General features: G+C 37.5%; 1 protein-coding gene across 1 annotated transcript in view; it reads left to right on the top strand.

The window, feature by feature from the left end:
- Positions 1-2,540: 2,540 nt before the first annotated feature.
- Positions 2,541-23,848, top strand: part of ifih1 (interferon induced with helicase C domain 1) — a 36,358-nt gene continuing 15,050 nt past the window's right edge. The window contains exons 1-7 of the mRNA XM_055216276.2: positions 2,541-3,122; positions 7,115-7,283; positions 10,676-10,885; positions 11,250-11,318; positions 16,609-16,802; positions 18,975-19,185; positions 21,463-21,680. Of these exons, the coding sequence (XP_055072251.2) occupies positions 2,688-3,122; positions 7,115-7,283; positions 10,676-10,885; positions 11,250-11,318; positions 16,609-16,802; positions 18,975-19,185; positions 21,463-21,680 (1,506 nt within the window). The 5' untranslated portion in view covers positions 2,541-2,687. The remainder of the gene's footprint in view (positions 3,123-7,114; positions 7,284-10,675; positions 10,886-11,249; positions 11,319-16,608; positions 16,803-18,974; positions 19,186-21,462; positions 21,681-23,848) is intronic.

The raw sequence follows: 23,848 nt of genomic DNA, 5'->3' as shown, positions 1-23,848 counted from the left end.
GTTTGTTTTCCCAGTGTTTCCTTGGACTTTTTTATAGTTTGCACTGTACAGTTTCTACACCACACTATTCTGCAGGTGTACTGAATTTGTCTGTTATATAAAGATTTATTATTATATATATCTGATGCATTTGCATCAGGTTAATACTTTAAGTATATGAATAAAAATAATGCATATAAGTTTTGTGTTGCCTATTCTTACTGCTCCTGTAAATTACTTTTTTATGAGTTGTTAGATGCACTGTCATCTGTACAGGGTAAGTGAAACATTTGGGTAGATTTTCATTTTATTTAGCATCAAAAGTACATACAATATATTATAGATTACAGGTTTAAATGAATTTTGTCGCCATCTATTTTTAACTACTATTTATTTGATCTAGTATGCAACCCATACTAATACTGTGTTTGACCCCCTTTTGCCTTCAGAACTGATTTAATCTACGTGGCGTTGATTCAACAAGGTGCTGAAAGCATTCTTTAGAAATGTTGGCCCATATTGGATAGCATTTTGCAGTTAATGGAGATTTGTGGAATGCACATCCAGAGCACGAAGCTCCCATTCCACCACATCCCAAAGATGCTCTATTGGGTTGAAATCTGGTGACTGTGGGGGCCATTTTAGTACAGTGAACTCATTGTCATGTTCAAGAAACCAATTTGAAATGATTCCAGCTTTGTGACATGATGCATTATCCTGCTGGAAGTAGCCATCAGAGGATGAGTACATGGTGGTCATAAAGGGATGGACATGGTCAGAAACAATGCTCAGGTAGGTCGTGGCATTTAAACGATGCCCTAAGGGGCCTAAAGTGTGCCAAGAAAGCATCCCCCACACCATTACACCAGCAGCTGATAACAAGGCATGATGGATCCATGTTCTCATTCAGATTACGGCAAATTCTGACTCTACCATCTGAATGTCTCAACAGAAATCGAGACTCTTTAGACCAGGTAACATTTTTCCAGTCTTCAACTGTCCAATTTTGGTGAGCTCGTGCAAATTCTAGCCTCTTTTTCCTATTTGTAGTGGAGATGAGTGGTACCAGGTGAGGTCTTCTGCTGTTGCAGCCCATCCGCGTCCAGGTTGTGCGTGTTGTGGCTTCACAAATGCTTTGCAGCATACCTCGGTTGTAACGAGTGGTTATTTCAGTCAAAGTTGCTCTTCTATCAGTTTGAATCAGTCGGCTCATTCTCCACTGACCTCTAGCATCAACAAGGCATTTTCACCCCCACAGGACGGCCACATACTGGATGTTTTCACTTTTCACACCATTCTTTGTAAATCCTAGAAATGGTTGTTTGTGAAAATCCCAGTAACTGGCCCGTCTGGCACCAACAACCATGCCACGCTCAAAATTGCTTAAATCACCTTTCTTACCCATTCTGACATTCAGTTTGAAGTTCAGGAGATTGTCTTGACCAGGACCACACCCCTAAATGCATTGAAGCAACTGCCATGTGATTGGTTGATTAAATAATTGCATTAATGAGAAATTGAACAGGTGTTCCTAATAATCCTTTAGAATTATTAGGAATTATTAAAATATTAATCTGAAATCTATGCTATGCCCCCAATGAAAATGTTAGCCTAATGTCAATCTACCATTAAATACTTTAATTTTTATTTTATGTCAATGATGTGCATTACGTTAAGTTGGAGAAGAAAATGACTGCTTTCAATTGTGTAATTATTTATAACTATTTAAAAAACAATAAATGAAATAAGATAAATCTTTATCACAACAGAACAGACCTATACAGCAAAACTATATTTTTAAATATATTTTAAAATCTCCACAAAAAAATGGCCAAAAAATATATTTGTTGAAACACAAATTAAAAAATATGTTTCATCGATATATTTTTGGTCCTTTTTTGTATATTTTGAAATATATTTTAAAATAAATACATTTTTAAAGCTTGTAAAAAATTTACAGTAATAAGCCCTTCATTTCAATCCAAGGAAATATGTTCACGTTGTAATGAAAAAAAAAACCCCGTTATGTTACGAACATGTAAACAATTTTTAAAAGGTTAAAATTGAATACATTTCTAACTTAAAAAATATACTTTATAAAATTTACTTATTTAGCATATATTTCAAATATATTTTGGCAAACAATAAATTTTTGCCATGTGGGATGTAAAATTTTAAATTTTGCTTGACCTTGAAATACATTTTTAAATACATGTTGATATATGAAGGTTAAAACTAAATATATTTCCAAATTAAAAAATACATTCAACTGAGCATTACGTTCCACAAAATGTATTAAGCATATATTTAAAATATATTTTTGGCCAGAGAATAAATTTTTTGCTGTATGGGATCAGCTGCATATTCATTTTATAGGCTACACATTTATTATGTTATGGTTTCATTTTTATTTGTCCTCACATTTGGGTCTTTTGTTGGCTACATGAAAAACTTTTGTTGGTTTCAATTTTGAAGAAATTGGTGTATATATTACTTGCACTTTTAACTTCTAGAAAACGCAAGGATGACGTTTAGAAACCAAACACGGAATCGAAACCGAAAGTAGCCCACAACACAATATTAGCTGGCACAGATTCGACTCTCGTGCATAGGACGCTCTAGTAGAAACGCTGACAGATCACTTGAGCGATACTTACCGATAACAACCCACTCTTATCGCGTACTTAAAATAGTCTTATCTTTAAAACATGAACTGCGATCAGGACGTCGCGACATGTCACGTTCTGGACTGTTACAGAGACAGACTAAAGCGTCTGATCAAAGTCGAGCCGCTTTTGGACCTTTTGAGTTTCCTTGAACCGCAGCAGAAGGATCGGATAAACGCCAAGATAGGTAGAGATGGGGACATGAGCGCGGTATCTCTTCTTATTGACGAAATTATTAAAAAACGTGACGTCATTGGCTGGTCGCGGGAACTGATCACTGCACTTGAGACTGTCGGTTGTAAACAAGCAGCGAATTATGTTGATAATAAACCGCCCGAGCCGACAGAAGAGGAGCAAAACGACAGCTGTGTTCGGCTCATCGATCTGATGCGACTGTCGCTGGTCAACATGAAAACACGCGATGTGTCCACGCACTGCGCCACTATGGGGCTCTTAACACAGGAGGACATGGAAAATGTCAGTAAACTTAATTTCATCTCTATTGTAGAATACATGCAGAAATAGAACGTGAAGATTACTGTATACTATCATATCATCAAATATATTACCCTTTACAAAAATGAACCATGTTTTTTGTGGTAAAAGTGTAGTAACCATGGTTTTTGTGGTAAAAGTGTAGTAACCATGGTTTTGGGGTGTATTGATTACTATTATTTGCAAAACCACACTGTAAAAAAAATGCAGCATGAACTTATAACAACTTGGTTTTGCAAGTCAATTCAAGCTAGTATTTTAAAGGGGATATTTCACAAGACGTTTTTAAAATGTAAAATAAATCTTTGGGGTCCCCAGAGTATACGTGTGTGAAGTTCTAGCTCAATATATATGGATAATTTATTTATTATAACATGTTAAAATTGCCACTTTGTAGGTGTAAGCAAAAATGTGTTGTTTTGGGTGTGTCCTTTAACATGCAAATGAGCTAATAGAGACAGAGCGCAGTTATGCAAATTTGAAAACCACGCCCACCGGGGGGAAGCAATCCAACCATCTCCATTGACTTTGTATTGCGAGAAGCCGCCTCCTTGTCATTTCTGGCTTATAACAAAAAACTGAATAATGCCTAAAAGCTGCTGTGTGACAATATGTACAGCTAACAAGCCAAAGAACCCAGAAATAAGTTTTTATAAGCTGTCGAGCCGTAAAACCCAGTCTTTAAGGAGAATAAAGTGGATCGCCGACTACGTTTCCCCCTAGTGGACGCAGTTCTACTAATAGAAGTACTATGAAAAGTTGCCTGTATCCATTTTTGTGTCTTTAAACGCTCGTTTTTTGGGGTCGACAGCTTATAAAAACTTATTTACAGATTAAACTTAAAAACAGAATAATACCTAAAAGCTGCTGTGTGACAGGGTGTACATCTAACACGCCAAAAAAACCAAATACGTTTTTATAAGCTGTCGACTTTAAAAAACGAGCGTTTAAAGACACAGAAATGGAAACAGGCAACTTTTCATAGTACTCCTATTAGTAAAACTGCGTCCAATAGGGGGAAACGTAGTCGGCGATCCTCTTTATTCTCCTTAAAGACTGGGTTTTACGGCTCGACAGCTTATAAAAACTTATTTCTGGGTTCTTTGGCTTGTTAGCTGTACATATTGTCACACAGCAGCTTTTAGGCATTATTCAGTTTTTTGTTATAAGCCAGAAATGACAAAGAGGCGGCCTCTCGCAAAACAAAGTCAATGGAGACGGTTGGATTGCTTTCCCCCCCGGTGGGTGTGGTTTTCAGGTTATGACGCGCTGCGCTCTGTCTCTATCTCTGCACTAAATGGCAGTGCTGTGGTTGGATAGTGCAGATTAAGCGGTGGTATTATTTTAATAAAATCCCCTTCTGACAATTATTTGCTTAAAATTTCAAGTAAAACTTGGATGCAAAAATTATGCACTATATTTTTAAGTAAATCCCGTCTTTATTTTTTAAAGTGTAGGTTGATAGAAGCACTGGGGTCACAATTATAGCACTTAAACATGGATAAAGTCAGATTTTCATCATATGTCCCTTTTAAGTTTTGTCCTGGTATAAGAAGACATAACTTGACAAAAACAAGATTGAATGGTTTTAATGGAAATTGCAATGGTTTTAATGATTGGTTTTATTGGTGGGATGTTATCCGATAGATGGGAACCAATAAAACACCATTAAATCCTACTGGAATATACCGAGCCCCTAAGGTGACATTGGAGTAAAAAAAATCTGAAGTTTAGTTTCGCGTGCGCATGTGAAACTATCGCGCACGCACGTGAAAACGAAAGTTTCATGTGCGCACGCGAAAGTTTCACATGAGCATGCGATAGTTTCACGTGCACACGCGAAGCTGAACTTTATTTAATTTTGCTCCATGTCCCCTTATTGGCTCCGTAGGAATACGACCCAAAGCATAATTCAAAAAATAAATCCTGTAATTTTGTAAAATGTCTTAACAGAAACTATAATTGGTTTCCGTGGGTCTAAACAGCACTATTAAAAAATATGCAGCACTATTAAAAAATATGCAGCATTTTTTGTCAAATAAACATATTTTGATTATACTTAAAAAAATAAGTTAAACAATTTCCACTTGATTTTATAAGTTATGTCAATTTATCGCAAGCCAAAACTCAAAGGGGACATTTCACGAGACTTTTTTTAAGATGTCAAATACATCTTTGGTGTCCCCAGAGTACATATGTGAAGTTTTAGCTCAAAATACCATATCGATAATTTATAGTAACATGTTAAAATTGTCACTTTGTAGGTGTGTGCAAAAATGTGCTGTTTTGGGTGTGTCCTTTAACATGCAAATGAGCTGATCTTTGCACTAAATGGCATTGGCTTGGTTGGATAGTGGAGATTAAGGGGCCGTATTATTATAATTAGATCCCCTTCTGACATCACAAGGGGAGCCAAATTTCAATTACCTATTTTCCACATGCTTGCAGAGAATGGATTACCAAAACTAAGTTACTGGGTTGATCTTGCATTTTCTAGGTTATAAAAGCACTGGGGACCTAATTATAGCACTTAAACATGAAAAAAGTAAAATCTTCATGCTATGTCCGCTTAGTAGATTCAATTAACGTGCAAAACCAAGTTGTTTTAACTTCATGCTGCATTTTTAACAGTGTTTTGTCTTCTATTGTTGTTATCTGGTGGATAGAAATCAAGAAAACACCGCTGAATCCTAATGTAGTTAGGCCCGAATATGGGCTTAAATACATTTTGTTTTGGTCATCATTTTGCAATGGTTTTAATTGAAACTATAATGGCCCCTGTGGGTCTATTGGTGGATGTTATCTGGAAGATAGGAACTAATAGAACACCATTAAATCCTACTGGAGTAAGACCCAAAAAAAATTTTTTGTATTAATCTTTTAATTTTGTAAAATTATGTCTTTCATATAAATTATGAAACTATAATGGTCCCTTTGGGTCTAAATTGGTATTTTTTGCCTTCAATTGATGTTATCTGGTAGGTAGAAATCAAGAAAATCCCACTAAATTCTAATGTAGTCAGGCCCAAAACTACATGGGCCTAAAAGCATTTTGTAACCGTTTTAATGGAAACATAATATATAATGGCCTCTGTGGGTCCATTGGTGGATGTTATCTGGTAAATGGGAATCAATAGAATCCATTAAATCCTACTGGAATAAAACATAATACAAAAGGGAATTTTGTAAAATAATGTCTTAACAGACACTGGAATTTTGTTTATTTTATTAGTAGGATGTTATTTGGGGGATAAAAATCAAGACAACACCACAAATTCCTAATGTAGTTAGGCCCAAAATGCACTACATAGGCCTAAAGACATTTTGTAATGGTTTTAATGGAACCTATAATGGTCTCTGTGGGTCCATACTGGTAATGTGTTGGGCTCCATTGGTGTGATGTTATCTGGTAGATGGGAACCAACAGAACACCATTAAATCTTACTGGAATAAGACCCACCACACACTAAAGCAAAGTTGTAATGGTCCTAATGGTAAACAGCTGCTGGTTTATAATTATGTAATAATGGAAACCATTAGAATTTGTTTTGTTGTTGTTTTTTTAAGGTAGGAACCTAAACGTGCACTTAATGAAATCCACAAATTAAATACTTTCTCATTTATTTTAATTAATAATATATGAGTAATTAACATTATCATCAGTAGAGGGCGCCACAAACCAGACAGCCACAGATGTGCAAAACACCTCATTGTCATCAAACCTGGCTATTTGGGACTTTCCTCTTATACTTATGTGGTTATGAGTAATTTCTACTACACTGTACTTATCATATCACCATCACATGTCTAAAAATATTGTTTAATTCTTTTTAAATATGGAAATCATGTTTTCTGGTTTTCCATCTCACAGCATAAAATATCAGATGTGTGTGACTCATGAGTTCATGTGCTTCGCACTCAGTACGTGTTATTTGTGTCAAAAATGAACTGTTCCTTTATTTTTCCCCTTGTAGATAACAACTGCCATTGACGGTAAAGGCAATACATATGGCGCTCGTTTGCTCCTCACGCGGCTGGTCAAGAATGAACCTGGCTGGTTTTCCAAATTCCTGAAGGCTCTGGAGGACACCGAGCATTACGACCTAGCACGTGAACTGAGAGGAGAGCCGTGTAATGAAGATGGTAAGAGGACAAACGCCACGAAAACCTCTCACACATTCCTGCACAAGAAATTTCCAGGGACTGATAAATTATTGGGGTTTCCTCACTAACCTGTCACACGGGTTCCTCCTGGAAAAACAGGAGCTGGAAACCGGAAACCAGTAGAGGTCAAATGCCACCAAATAACGCAGACTAAACATTTTTGGTCGGAATTTCTCACGTTTAGTATTTGTACATACACCTCGTCCAATTCAACTCTTATTTAAGTTTTAACATTGTGTCAACGATACACGTGCCAATGATTCACAAGATCTTAAGTAATGTGAGAAGGTTGTACTGGGGAACTTGGGATTTTTAACCTTTTACATCTGAACAATTTCTGAGGCTTTGATTCACTAGATTGGAGAGAACAGGCACCCATAAATCTTATAACATTTCTAAATACTATTTATAAACAACAAATATAAAAACATTTTTTTCAAAAGTTCAAACACTGTAATTCACTGAATGGGTGATATACGTTTGTATAGAAGATATAAGAGCACTCAACATTTACTTATGTCAAATATTCACTGAAAATATTTTTTTAAATGTTGCATGAGATGTTGGTGACCGAAGTCATTTCATCAGCAAGGAGTAGTGAAGGAGAATGAGCGGGAAAGTGATTTCGTGCCCTTTTGTGAAGATATCACAAGTTTCTGGACGGGGTGTTAAAGTTGTTAAAGTATGCCAGTGATAGTTCTGTAAGTGAGTAGTAGTGATTTGATACGAGCTTCAATCGGTAGCCAGTGGACAGAGATGAAGGGCGGTGTCACATGAGCTCTTTTGCCTACTTATACTATGTCCTTGAAGTGTGTACTGTTTTTGCTTTGGGAAAATATAGTGTAGTGGGATGTAGGGTAAGTTTTGCCCTAGAACACATCAGATATCACCAGCCATGCACTAGAAAACAATTGGAACACCTCGACAACTCCCTAGCATTCATCAATCTAAATATCTGTTTGTTATGTAGGAAATAATTGACAACGGGCCGTTGAATTATTCAAAATAATGCTCACCCAAGATGGTAATGCAGCACGATGCAAGTGTCTAAAATATATTTTAGTGCTCCCGTAACTCAGCAGTTATAGCAGAAGACGACCCAGGGCCGGAGCCGCACCGGATCCGCTAACTTCGGCCAGGATCTGTTGCAGATCTGGCCCGGAGTCGTCTGCTGTCTGGGCGTTATCAGTGCCAAAGGTCATGGTTCGATCACAAGGGAACAAACAAATGTGTAAAATATAGGGCTGCACAATAAATTGACAAGCTGGGCAATATTGCATAAATTATCGTGATATTAGCCATACGTCTAGGGCTGTCACAATGATTAAATAATCATCTCATCGCAATGATTTCAGATCACCGCAATGATTGCACATCTCTCTAAAAAACAAAAGGGGGAGTTATGTGTATTAATATTTAATGCAAGGTAAACCTTGAAAAAGATTTAATTGAAATAATCACAACAATTTTCCAAAAAAATATTTCATAAACAAACAAAAAAAAATTAAATGTCAAAGCAATAAAACAGCAAATTAATCGTCATAATCGGCACAATTTATTTGACAATTAACTAGGGGTGGCAATTAATTCAATTACGATTCACCAGGTTACGATTCAATTCAATTCGATTCTACGATGCATTGCGATGCATCAGAATTCTACTGTACACAACAAGGCAAATTTTTAATCAGTCAAGTAGTAAAGTCAAGTGCAACTATTCTCAACAAAAACGGAAGCTTAGCAGCTTTAAGACAATGACAATTATATACCTGAGATGAGAATTTCACACAGGTTAAGTTTTGTCTAGTTTCCCATTAACTTCATAGAATCCGAAATGTGCCCATATGTCCACTTTCCATGGAAAAGGGTGCGTTTTTATTTACCCGTCTATCACGGTCATCTCTCTCCGCCTCAGCCATCTGGATTGTTGTTGTTATGCCCCCGGACGTAAATGAAACTTCACAACTTTATGGTCCACTCGAGGCCAGAAAATAAACAGTGACATGATCGATTATGGCACTTTGCTGCATCGATGCTGAATCGTGCATGCGCGCATTGCGATGCATTGCCGAATCGAATATTGTTGACACCCCTACAAGTAACCATCACCCAAATTTTACAACTGTGACTGCCCTACATACGTCCACGAAAATAAAGGTGAAATCACCCGATTGTCAGTGAACTACGGCTCGTGTACTACGGTGTAGTAAATGCTGCTTCATCTGAAAGCAGGTGATGAAGATTTACTACTAATCAAGGAACCGGCTTTACTGATCAGATGCGCATGACAATCGCATGCGATTTATTGCGCAGCCCTAATAAACTATATACCTTATTTTCCGAACAATGAGTCGCTCCGGAGTATAAGTTGCATCAATCAAAAATGCGTCATGAAGATGAAATAACATATATAAATCGCAATAATCTACACGTCGCATTTATTTAGAAAATGATTTCACAAAATGTAAGCCGGAAAACATACATTTAATCTGGAAAGGCAAGTTATTAAACTAAAAAATAGCGCACAGAACAGCAGGCTGAATAGATGTCCGTACGTTAACGTAACATTATCAGTTATTTACATGATATACAATAGCATACTGAACATACCTGGAAGGCTGAATAGGCTAAATGAACAGAACAAGCCAACGAGCATCAAGTTCACAGACTCGTCATTCCACATCACTGAATAAAAATATTGATACAGCTAACTATCGTGATCATTTAGATTCGGTAAAAAGATTCGGTATTTCAGTCTCTACTACCGATATTTAAAACCCATCAAATCTCTTTGTGTGCGTCAAACGATCTCCTCCGCCGCGGCTGCAGTTGTCGCTGCCCAGTTGTCTGTCTTATACGGCCATTCGGCCAATGTCTCAGAAGTTAGCAGGAGTGAGAAAATGACGGAAAATGTAAAAACGCCTGCAGCTTTCAAAGCTGACATGTGGAAGCACTTTGGTTTAAAAAAAAAAAGAGTAAAAAAATGTAACTCTATTTTTTACATTTTTGATAAAAAAAGAAAAAGTATTGCAATGTATCGCAGCACGCAACGTATTGTATCGTACTGTGATATGTATCGTATCGCGAGGCCCTTGCCAATACCCAGCCCTACTGAATTCATTGAATTACATAAATACAGCAGCATAGAGCGGACTCTCGCGGCTGTAGACGGCAATGTTGTCTCTTGGTTTATATTTGTCAAAATTAATTCATACTGACAAGTCGCGCCTGACTAGAAGTCGCAGGACCAGCCAAATTATGAAAAAAAAGTGTGACTTATAGTCCGGAAATAAAAGCAAGTAATTTTATTAATCTCAGTAATTACTAATAACTGTATCTGTTACTAAATTGATTATCTGTGTTTTGTCCAGAACCTATGTCTGTTGACACCTTTAAGACGAGAACAATGGAAGAGAGTGAACAGTCATGTGCAGCCGCTCCAGAAGAGATGGAAACAGACTCCATCATCCCTCCGGCTCTCTCTGCCAATAGCTCACTTCTGTCGGACGATCTGGACAGCAGTATGGACAACAACAACAGCAGTCTTGAGACATCAGCACTTTCCACCACTGTTACTGAAGGTAGAATCTGTAACTTTCTCCTACACAGACTTTAAACTCTTCAACGAGTAACTGTATAATGTGCTTATGTTATCACAAAGCCAACTTGACGTTAACAAAATTTAAAATCTCATCTTCAAGACAAAACAGCAATTGCAGCCGTTTTGATAAGTTCTTTGTCATCCTAATATATTTGAACACGTCATCTGTCTTTCTTTGCCCACTCTCAAGTGTAAACAACTCATCTGAGGGCTAGCGGATATGTGGTCACTGTGGTCACCACCTTATAGGCTAATACAGGATGAAGCATTACGCAAGTTGCTGAGCACAGACGGATGACGTTAGCACAAGCCAAACTAACATCAGTGCATATGTTCTCTTATAGAGGCTGATATGTACTTAGATGGTCAACAGAAAGAGGAGGAAGATCTTGCAGAGGACACCGATCAATCTGGTACACAATTGATTTTCATCCATCTGTAAAACATTCAGGTGATGCAGCCAAGAGATGCAAGATATAGGATGGTAACCAAAGGTTTACCAAAGCTCTCAAATACAATTCAATACAATTTAAATTCAGTTTACACTGAATTTTATTTATTACAATACTAAAACTAAACTTTAATGTATGCACCAACATGATATAGTACAGTATATGTTTATCTCTTCTTGATCATGTGGGTCTGCTTTGTGATTATGTTGAATTATTATTTTCAGTCAATTCCTTTTCCTGTCATTAGGACTCAACATCCTTTAATAATAGCATAGCCATTTCATTCATAGTCTAGCTATAAATTCATTACTTGAAAACCAGTTCCTAACTTCTGAAACAGTCCACATCGGTTGTGCTGGAAACACAAATGACTGGAAAAAACACTTTAAATTAATAATGCAGTAAACACTGCACACGTGTTGAATTATTGGTCAATTTACCTTTTAATCACATGTTTTGGTCAAGACTGATTTAAGTATATTACATAAAAAGGTAGATGGGTCTAATTTATATCCAAATAGTAAGAATGATTAGTCCTAATTAATTTCTAATTGGTCAGACTAGTTCTTAAGACACAGCCTTAACTTCAATGTTTACGCAATGACCACTGTAGTGTACAGTATCATCTGAATGCATACTGAAGGGATTAAGTACAGGTAGATTTACGGTTTGCATGATGAAGAGGAAGAAGCAGAAATCTCCTTGAAAGAAAATGCTTACGTCTTCATAAAACACAAAAACTGTTCCCATTATGCAAGATGTGCTCCAGTGATGGGTAGCGGTGCCAGAGGAGTTGGAGATTTGGGGTTGTTAAGTAATAGCACACATGGGTCTGTGGCTAAATGGTTTCCTCAAAATCTTTTGCAGTTCAATTTGCACAAGTGCTTTAATAATGGCATTGCCTACAATGCCTAAAGATTATATAAAATTATGTCTTTCTACATATAGTCCCGTGCTGGGAAAATGAGCAAATTTTCCAAAATAAATTATTTACATTTTGATATTCTCTATTAAAAACCTTCAAAACGATGTATGATTTGTTGGAATCTGACAGAAAATGTCAGAGCTACACGTGTTTGAAGTTGATAAAGTCAGCAAAGTCAATTGTGAGAAAAATCAAATATTTTTTTAAGGTTCAAAAATCACAAAATTCATACCTTAAAATCACTGATAAAATTAATAGATTAGGCACACACAAAGTCAAAAACAATATCGATAGGAAAATATATGTTTAAGTTTTTCTTTTCTTTTATTGTTTGATTGACGTTGAAACAGACAGCTTTAAGATCTACTCTAATGCAAGGATCTAATATAATCTTACACATCAGATATTTTTATTTTTTAATTCCTGCATGTTTTTAAAAACCGAAACCAAAATGTCAGATGCACATGTGGATGCACGCATCTTTGCATTAGACTAAACATTTAGGACAATACACCTCTCAAAAAACATACAAATAAAGATCATTTTAGATGTTTAATTACTTAGAAGAGGGCTTGTGACCCTTATTTTTTATTTTTATGAACTTATTTTATTTCAACCAAAATCGACATTTATGCTTTCTTTACACTATATATTATATGATCGAAAAGGCATAAAAACATTATTTTTTCCATCATAATTTGCAATCAATAACAGTTAAAATCTATAATACCCGAAACAGTAAAAATCCAAAATAATAAAAGGCATTTGATGTAAAGTTGAAAATCACTGCATATAAACTATAAATGCAGGACCGAGCTCTTGTACTGCCAAATATATACTTTACAAAGAAACTGGCTCTTCACTTCCCAATGGTAGTTTAATGTTGTTACAGCACTGAAGAAATAACTTCTTTCTGGTTATTTAATGTTGAGGATTTTCAGAATCCTTTGATATTCATCAGATCACAAAAGCAGATTCTTTCCTTCTGCCAAAAATGCTATTAGCTTTCCAATTACAGACTACGGATGCAAGCGCGTTGCCACAGGTATGCGCCTGGCCCGAAGTAACATCCAGTCTGTGCTTGTTTATCCATCTGGCTAGTGACTAAACTGACCTCTGGAACAAACACCTAGTGGAAAATAAAAATTTGTTGGTTTTCAAAAGACGAAGGGAGACGGTGAGCATGGATTCGCGGATTTGGCACGCAGGGAAGAATTTAAAGGAATAGTTCACCCAAAATTAAAAAATAATGTCATTAATGACTCGTCGTTCCAAACTCGTAAGACCTATAAAAATACATTTTGGTCCAAAAATAACACCTTTATTCAGCATTGTCTTCTCTTCCGGGTCTTTTGTGAACTGGTGCACAAGACTAAAGTCACATGACTGCGGTGACGCGGCTGATGTGTTATCCTCGGACATGTTTGCAAAGTTTTTTTTCAAACTTACTGCGTGCGTCTCCCCAAGACTGTAAACAAAGCTCAGGCGCACAAAAACAAACAGCTGGGGCGCACCAGATAACACGTCAGCCGCATCTCTCGTGCATGCACTTCACAACAGATGCTGAAGAGAAGACAATGCTGAATAAAGTCGTAATTTTTGTTATTTTTGGACCAAAATGTATTTTCTATTCTTCAAAAGATTCTAACTGATGTCACATGGACTACTTTGATGATGTTTTTATTACCTTTCTGGACATGGACAGTAAACCATACGTAGATTTTCAATGAAGGGTCAGAAAGCTCTCGGACTAAATCTAAAACATCGTAAACTGTGTTGCGAAGATGAACGGAGGTCTTATGAGTTTGGAACAACATAAGAAAGTCATTTTGTGCAGTGTGTTACTGCTGAAACCATCTATACACTCACAAATCTACTTATCAACTCCGATGACTTCTCCAGAAACATTGTCTTGCCTAAGCTCTTACATAGCTACACAACTCATGCTGGCATTACATTAACACAATAAAAATGAGTTCTAGCAATTGACATCTATTCAGGAAACTGCAGTGACAGATTTACTGGACCAGCAAAATCCACATGGATTCAGTTAAAACACAAGATGTTTAGCGAATGTGACAGGCTGAGTTGTGACTCTCTGTATTTGCATTGGCATTGATAATATGTTCCATATGTTCTCAGTGCAATGAGTTTACATGAAGAGCAAACCAAGACTTTTGCAGAGGTCTCCTGCTTCCACATTTCTCCTGAGGAAACAGTCCTCAGTAATTTTGTGTGTCTCCTCTTTAGTGATGACAGATCTCAACAAGTCTATATATGTGGTCATACTTGCCAAGTGTGCAAAAGCAGAGAATTTCAAATGAACTCCAGCATAACTTTTCCCAAGAAGAAATTCTCCTCGGTTATGAAGAAGCATCTCGGCAACACAGATTCCCTTCAGGAATTGTCTCATTTGTTGCTTCCGTGTTCACAGATCTTCTTCTTTAAGCAATATAAACAAAAAACACAAACCTTTGCTCAGTTTCCCAGTTGCATACAAACAGCCTAGATTAAACCATACTGGTTTTCATTTACTATCTGGCTTTCTAATAAAACTATTTACATGTGTTAATGGACTCAAAAGGACTCCAGCAAGGGAGGAATTAATTGTGGGCCAAAGTTGCAGTGAGAGCAGGAGGTTATAAAAAATTCTTAAAGGGTGAATCATGAAAACATGCTTGTGTCACAATATATTGCCTTTTTATTGCGATTGCAATATTGCAATTTAAACATTGCAAATGTAAACAACCAAAAAGAACATTGTTCACGTTTTAAGAGAATTTAGGAGACTTTTAAACTCGTGCTGCCTCACGATTAGTCGCGACCAGAGTCGTATAATAAGAGAGTTACGACACTCACATAGACGTCTGTTGTAAGAATGGAATGCGGAAGTAACAGCGTGTCATGTAGTGACACATAGTTTCAAATGCAGCACTGAAGCCCATTTATTTCAATGATACCTGCTGGTAAATCGATGAAATTTCCATTTCTCTTTACATTTTCAGACATTTCATGAATATAGTCAACAGTGATATTTTATGAACTCTGCTGTAGGTAATGATTAGCGTTAATAATAACTAGTAAAATTTTTATATTTTAATGAGTTGTGTATAATGTGTGAATAATATAGATTTAATGGTTTAATATTTTATTACTGGTGGCCATCTACTTTATACTTATCTTTTTTTATATATTACGAGTAACACTAGGGGACAACAGCGACAAGCTAAATGCCTTATAAGAAAGTCACACTGAGATCAAAGCGTTTTGTAACTCTCTTATTATACGACTCTGGTCGCGACTAATCGTTTGCAGAATAAAAGTTTTTGTTTACATAATATATGTGTGTGTGCTGTGTATAATAATTATTTATATATAAATACACACATACATGTATAATTTTAAGAAAAATATTAATTTATATAATAAATATGTATCATTATATATAATATAAATTATATATAAATATAAACATGTAACTACACATGCAAATGTTTGCGCGCGCACATGCGTGTGTGTTTTTACATGATTATTATTAGAATAGATTAGATTGTTGAAGGCGGAGTCCACGATGTTTGAAAAACGCGTTGGAAAAGAAGACGGGCCGACTACCAAAACACACTTATAGACAATAAAATCATATCATATGCCGGATTGCGTATGTGTGGGGCGGGTCTATCAACAGAAGGTCCAGATTCTATTGGGGTAGGGGCGTGTTTGTTTAGGTGATTTAAAATATCAACATTGGCTTTCAAACATCATGGACTCCGCCTTTAATTTAGCCACACGACAAGCTCTACATCATCATACATTACAAACAACAATAGACAGTGCAGTTCACAACATATAACAATACAAGATACATCCACATATACATGTAAACAAAAACTTTTATGCTGCAAGTATGCTGCTTGATCATTACGCTTATGATGCCGTTGTTGTTTTAAATGTTGAATAGCTAAAAATATTTATTGTTTAAGGACAGCTTGACCAAGCAAATAAATATTTTGTTCACGTACTCTCGTACGTACTCACTGATTTTCATTATGTCTGTCTGGCTTAAAAAAATCTGAAATCAGTATTGACACAATTGCTTGTAAAAATTGAATTGAAATATTGAAAACAACCATGAAAAATTATAATCAATGCATCACTAGTAGAGGATATCGAAAAACATAGGGGTAGCTGCATTAATATCCAAAACAAAGTAAAGTCCTCTACTTTAAAATGTGCTTCTGTCTACACTACTGGTTAACTGCAGGATTGTGATACGTGTCATGTAATTCATCCTCGGTTTCTCATGCTCCCTCTCTTCCTCCCTTCCAGCGAGCAATGGAAATATTGTGCTACGTGACTATCAGATGGAGGTGGCCAGACTAGCGCTGGAAGGCAAGAACATCATCGTCTGCCTCCCGACAGGAAGCGGTAAAACCAGAGTTGCTGTGTTCATCACTAAGGAACATTTGGAGAGTCGGAAGCGGATGGGAGAGCCTGGGAAAGTCGTTGTTCTGGTTAACAAGGTGCCCCATCTGCCTAGACATTTCGTTTAGTTTTATTATTTGTATAGACCATTTAAAAGGCGCAGTCTCCTTTGGACTCCCTACTGAAAAATCCAGTTTAGACCAGCATAAGCTAATAGCTGGTTTTAGCTGGTTTGAGGTGGCAGTAGCTGGTTTAATCTGGTCCTCCCAGTCTGGCAAAGATGGTAGCTAGATAGACCAGCTTAAAAAGAGACCAAAACACAGCTAGACCAGCTTAAAAGGAGATCAAAACACAGCTAGACCAGCTTAAAAAGAGACCAAAACACAGCTAGACCAGCTTAAAAAGTGACCAAAACACAGCTAGACCGGCTTAAAAAGTGACCAAAACACAGCTAGACCGGCTTAAAAAGTGACCAAAACACAGCTAGACCGGCTTAAAAAGAGACCAAGATACAGCTAGATCAGCTTAAAAAGTGACCAAAACACAGCTACACCATCTTAAAGTGACCACAACACAGCTAGACCAGCTTAAAAAGAGACCAAGATACAGCTAGACTAGTTTAAAAAGAGACCAAAACACAGCTAGACCAGTTTAAAAAGTGACCAAAACAAAGCTAGACCATCTTAAAAAGTGACCAAAACACCGCTAGACCAGCTTAAATAGAGACCAAGATACAGCTAGACCAGTTTAAAAAGAGACCAAAACACAGCTAGACCAGCTCAACAAGAGACCAAAACACAGCTAGACCGGCTTAAAAAGTGACCAAAACACACCTAGACCGGCTTAAAAAGAGACCAAAACACTCTAGACCAGCTTAAAAAGAAACCAAAACACAGCTAGACCGGCTTAAAAAGTGACCACAACACAGCTAGAGCAGCTTAAAAAGTGACCAAAACGCAGCTAGACCAGTTTAAAAAGTGACCAAGATGCAGCTAGACCAGCTTAAAAAGTGACCAAAACACAGCTAGACCGGCTTAAAAGTGACCACAACACAGTTAGACCAGCTTAAAAAGAAACCAAAACACAGCTACACCATCTTAAAAAGTGACCAAAACACAGCTAGACCAGCTTAAAAAGTGACCAAGACACTCTAGACCAGCTTAAAAAGAAACCAAAACACAGCTACACCATCTTAAAAAGTGACCACAACACAGCTAGAGCAGCTTAAAAAGTGAACGAGACAAAGCTAGACCAGCTTAAAAAGAAACCAAAACACAGCTACACCATCTTAAAAAGTGACCACAACACAGTTAGACCAGCTTAAAAAGAAACCAAAACACAGCTACACCATCTTAAAAAGTGACCACAACACAGCTATACCAGCATAAAAAGTGACCAAGACACTCTAGACCAGCTTAAAAAGAAACCAAAACACAGCTACACCATCTTAAAAAGTGACCAAAACACAGCTAGACCAGCATAAAAAGTGACCAAGACACTCTAGACCAGCTTAAAAAGAAACCAAAACACAGCTACACCATCTTAAAAAGTGACCACAACACAGCTAGACCAGCTTAAAAAGTGACCAAGACACTCTAGACCAGCTTAAAAAGAAACCAAAACACAGCTACACCATCTTAAAAAGTGACCACAACACAGCTAGACCAGCTTAAAAAGTGAATGAGACAAAGCTAGACCAGCTTAAAAAGTGACCACAACGCTAGACCAGCTTAAAAAGTGACAAAAAGATAGCTAGAGCAGCTTAAAAAGTGACCAAGACACAGCTAGACCAGCTTAAAAAGTGACCGAAACACACCTAGACCAGCTTGCTACACCAGCAGAACCAGCTAAAACCAAGCTGGGAGACCATCTAAAACCAGCTTTTGCTGGTCTTGGTTGATTTTTTCAGGGACCTTTTAGGGACCTTTAATAAAAAACTAAGATCTCAATGTCTGTTTCTGACATTTGGTTCTTAAAACCACAGTGGGGGTAATCAAAAACCAAATATTTTATTAAAGCTCCCAACACAGCACAGACCTCCAGCTTATTTTAAATGTGTACGGCACGCTATATTAGTAACAGAGATGCCCTAAGCATGACTCAAAATAAACCAGTAACAACTCAAAAAACCCATTCTGTGTGCCTATACAATCTACTTTATTGACACTTAGATTTATAAACCTTTACATTTGGTGTCAAAGCTTTGTAACATCAAAAAGTTGCCTTGACAAACTTTCTTTCTCTAATTATACATGTTTACATTTTTCCAGGTGCCCCTGGTTGAGCAGCACTACAAGGCCGAGTTTGGGAAGTTTCTACAGCACAAATACTCTGTGAAACCGGTCAGTGGTGCATCGCAGCTCAAAATCTCCTTCCCACAAATTGTGGAGCAAAATGACATCATCATCTGCACGGCACAGATTCTGGAAAACTCCTTGGCCAAAGCCAAGAATGGCGACGAGGACGGAGTCAAATTATCGCGTATGTTACATTTTGCATCGCTCACTGAACACTACTGCAGTGACCGTTGATAGTATTACTTTTCTGTAACACCAACAGTTTTTTTTGGTCTAGTTCACTTTCACCTTCTGCTAGAAAAGGAAATGAGACCGACGTCGCTCCTTAGAGGTTTCTTGTGACAGTTTTCCTCCCCGTCAGTCTTTGGCGGCAGGTTCGACTCTCTTGTGAGTTTGTCTGGCATCGTTCACTGCAAGGTGAAAATTCCCCCCGCGGCATATGCTGTTTGTTTTTTCCCTTTTTGGCTCTTACACCCTTTTCTTTTTTGACGTATGGGCCACGTGTCTGTTTCAGTCATCAACTGCTGATCGGTTCTCTGGCTGATCAAATTCAATGGAGATTTGCTGTCATTGGCTCTTGTCCATTGCATGTCCTAGTGTGGCCCTCAGGGGCCAGGTGGGCAGAGCCCCCATCACCCACCGCCTTTGTCAGGTCTGTGAAATGCAGACTTCCACCGTTTATTGTAAATCCCTGGGAACGTAAAAAAGCAGCGTGATAAAAACACTGTAAACTGAGACGAAGGGAGTGGACTGGAGGTGTGCAGCCAGATAGGGTTTTGTGCCTTTGTTGATTAGAAACACATGTTGGGCAAAACCAAAGAAATTTATTGCTAACAAGATGCGTCACTGGTAGTGCAATGAATGGGTGGGATCGCAACACTCAGAATGGTAAAAAGAGCCAATCGTCAACCGTTAAAGAATGACAACCTCTTGGGGAGGGACAAGACCTGGGGGCGTTGCAAATTTGGCGGTACAGTGACATGATATTCTTAAAAAGACTTTGGCAAAACTGACCCAGGGTTTTTGTTATTAATCTCTTTCGTTCTTTATATTTCATAATATATAACATAAATATATATTATAGCATATAGTTTATGCTAGATTTATCAACTATGTATTATATAACTTAACTACTGTATGTATTATCTAAGTATAGAGATAAGTTTTTGGTTGATTATAATTGTCATGCAGTCCTACGATTAAGTGTCATATACAGTGGCAAGAAAAAGTATGTGAACCCCTATAAATAAACTGGTCTCAACAGTGATTTGCTATTAAAATGTGATCTGATCCTCATCTAGGTCACAACAAAAGACAAAGACAATGTGCATAAGCTGACAACACAGACACACAAATAATTCTAGTTTTTTTAAAACACCCATTAAACATTCACAGTGCTGGAGGAAAATCTAAGTAAACCCATATACAAATTACTTTATTAAAAACTAATTTGTGTATGAAATAAAATGAGTTTAAAGGTGTGGTTTAGTGCTACTTTGATTAATAAAAAGACACAAACATTTTGAGATTGCTGTCCTTAAGAAGCATCAGCTCTTATGAACCATACCTCGCAAGAAGGAGCTCTCTAAAGATATCCAATTAAGAGTTGTTGCACTCCATAAGGCTAAAAAGGGATACAAAACAATACCAAAATGTTTAGATCAGTCGACAGTTTGACAAATAGTCTATAAATGGAGACTGTTTATTACTGTAGCTATCCGTCCTAGAAGAGGGTGCACAACCAAGATGACACAACGCAAAATACTCATTCAAGTAAAGCAGAACCCACAAGTTTTTTCTGGGAAAAGTACTATGCCGCAAAAAGGGCACAGCTTACCGATATCAAAACATCATCCCAACAGTGAAGTATAGTGGAGGGAACATCATTATTTGGTACTGCTTTGCTGCCTTAGGGCCTGGACCACTTGCCATCATCAAGGGGAAAATTAATTCCCAGGTTTAACAAAATATCCTACAGGATAATGTCAGGACGGCTGTCTGCCAGTTGAGGCTCAGTAGAAGTTGGTTGATGCAGCAGGACAATGACCTTAAGCATTGAAGTGAATCCACCACATAATGGCTCACGAAAAACAAAATGTGCCATTTGGAGTGGCCTAGTCAGAGCCTGTGGAATGACCTCAAGAGAGTTGAAGCAATTTTGTAAAAGGGGAATAGGCAAAACATTTCTTCTGAATGATGTGCAAGTATGATTCAGAAAAAAAACGCTTGCTTGAAGTAATTGCTGCCAAAGGAGGTTCAACAAGCTATTAAATTCAAGGGTTCACTCTCATTTTCCTTCAGCACTGTGAATGAGAAACGCAATGCTTCGTGTTTGGTGTGTACGCAGCATTATATAAACCACTCTACTAATCTAGTAGAAGAATTGCAGCATAGCTAACTGGATGTGTTTTATATTCATTTTAAAGTAAATTAAACAGGATTTATTTTGTTACACCTGCAGAGTTTACCCTGATGGTCATTGATGAATGTCACCACACGCAGAAGGGCGGTGTGTATAATCATATCATGATTCGCTACCTGAAACAAAAACATCGAAACCAGCAACTGGTGAAGCAGCAAAAAGACCCGGTTCCCATTCCTCAGATTCTGGGCCTGACCGCCTCACCTGGTGTGGGAGGAGCCAAAACCCAACAGAAAGCAGAAGAACACATTTTACAGGTAAAGAAACCTTGTTCTCTGAGTAAGTGATGCTAAGAGATATCGGCTTAAGTCATGAAGTAAGGAATACCATTTCCTGGTCCAAGTCCCCATTTATTTTAATAGAAGATATTATTTAAACAGCCAATTATGAGCACTATTTATTCATATTGCAAATTAAAGCTAAATATGTATAAACTCACAGTGTACACAGCAGTCTCCAGGCTCACGAAATTATAGACATCAATATAAATGATTCGTAAAAAAAATCCCTGACCATGTCTGATCATCTCCGATTGTTAGGATCTGATGTTTTTGGTAGTTTTGCATTATGATACAAGTGTATATCAGCATGATATTTTTGTTAATTCCCTATGGCATTTGAGATCCGTTGGACAAGGAAGCTCTGCATGAGCGGATTGCAAAGAGGGGAATAGGAGAGTGCTTTACAATTTACAACCTAAAAATGTAATGTAAAAAAATGTAAAAATGTAAAAAAAATGCTTCTTGTGGGAGGGGCAAGTGCTATGCGGTTGTCTGTTTGCAGGATGGCTGATGTTGATTGTGCATTTATCGACAGAGTTACCGGTTTGTATTTGGTAACCTTACTGTAGGGGGAAAATAAATGGCACGGGTCGATAAACGTCACGTGACTCAAAAGTGAAATGTGTATTTACAACTTACCAGGTTGCCCAAAGTCCTCACTGACACTCTTCCAAGCGAGGTCCTTTTTATTCCTGTCTCTGTAGAAATAAGAACTTGTGTCATATAGCTCCTGGTGACTGCTCACGGACAATATCAAGCGTTCCTTCATGTTGAATGAGTGACTCGGGGCGGGGCTGCTGCCACAGCAGGAAGCAGGCTCCTGATTGGTTAACGCGGCGCGAAGATCCGCCAAGGTTCAAATTTTTTAACTCGGGCGTCAGCCGCAAATTCGCGCTAAACGCAAAATGTACAAAAAGCACCATTGTGAATGGCATGAATTGAGCGTCGGGCAGGATACGCGCGAATGGTGCTTTTTGTACATTTTGCGTTTAGCGCGAATTTGCGGCTGACGCCCGAGTTAAAAAATTTGAACTTTGGCGGATTTTCGAATGAGGTGGAATTGCGTCTACCGCGCCGTGAGACCTTCAGACGCACATCAACGTCTCTTGACGTTGACTTAACATTGAAATAACTCGCGCTTGACGCCTCTACCGCGGCTGGTGTAAACGCAGCATATGGGGTTGCTTCAGTGTTTTACAAGTTGGTAAGAGCGCCACCTGGTGGATAATAGTACAGATTGCCATAAAACTCGTTATTGGCAGGGAAGTGTTTTTTTAAATAAGCATTAAGTCATTTACAAGTAGTTTAAATGAAAACAGCCTAACTAACCTATCTGCCTTGTCAATGGCGGGAAAAGAGGAAATGTTATTAAAATAATGTATGGATGTACAGTATGTGCTTTAAGGAGTTTCTTCATGTTAACCCCCATATAGAAAATAACATTATGGCATTTTAATATTAAATGACTTTTTTTAACTAGAGAAAGCAAGTCATAGACATCCGTTGTGGCATGAGGGCTGTAAACAGAGAATTTTCATGTATTCATTAATTTCTCCTTTAAAAATTGCAGGTTGTTCACAAACCATCTTCAGAAGACAGAAAGAATAACCAGAGCACTCGTTTTATTGTGCTTACTGCATGTGTGAGAGTATTTTCATTTTAACTCTTTCCCCGCCATTGACGAGTTATCTCGTCAATCTGCAATACCGCTATTATCCACCAGGCGCTATTCCGCAACTTATAAAAACCGGAAGTATTGCTCTAGGGCAAACAGCTGTATGTCCATGTATGTTTTAAAGATCGCTCTGCATCTGATCTCTATCAAAAGTCCTTCACAAAAATGGAATTATCTCAGCTTTTTGCAAAAAATTTTGTGTTTTTGATGAAACCTACACATATTTGAGAGGTGATAAAAACAGAACACAAGAAGGTAGGATGAAACAGATTTTTTTGTTTGAAAGCAGAGGGTCTGTTCTTTTATTTCATATATTGTATGTTTATATATTTAAAAAGGAGCATTTTCTGGAAGGCATTAAACTTTTGTTAAAATCATGAAAAATGCTGGTGGCGAAAGAGTTAAAAAGTTTCCCATTATTCAGTAGTCGTATGCGGCAACATCTGGCTACAATGCTGGTCAGCAGAAA

The sequence above is a fragment of the Misgurnus anguillicaudatus genome, chromosome 17, assembly GCF_027580225.2.
Source record: "Misgurnus anguillicaudatus chromosome 17, ASM2758022v2, whole genome shotgun sequence".
NCBI lineage: Eukaryota > Metazoa > Chordata > Actinopteri > Cypriniformes > Cobitidae > Misgurnus > Misgurnus anguillicaudatus.
This window is presented reverse-complemented; position numbering and strand designations above follow the sequence as displayed.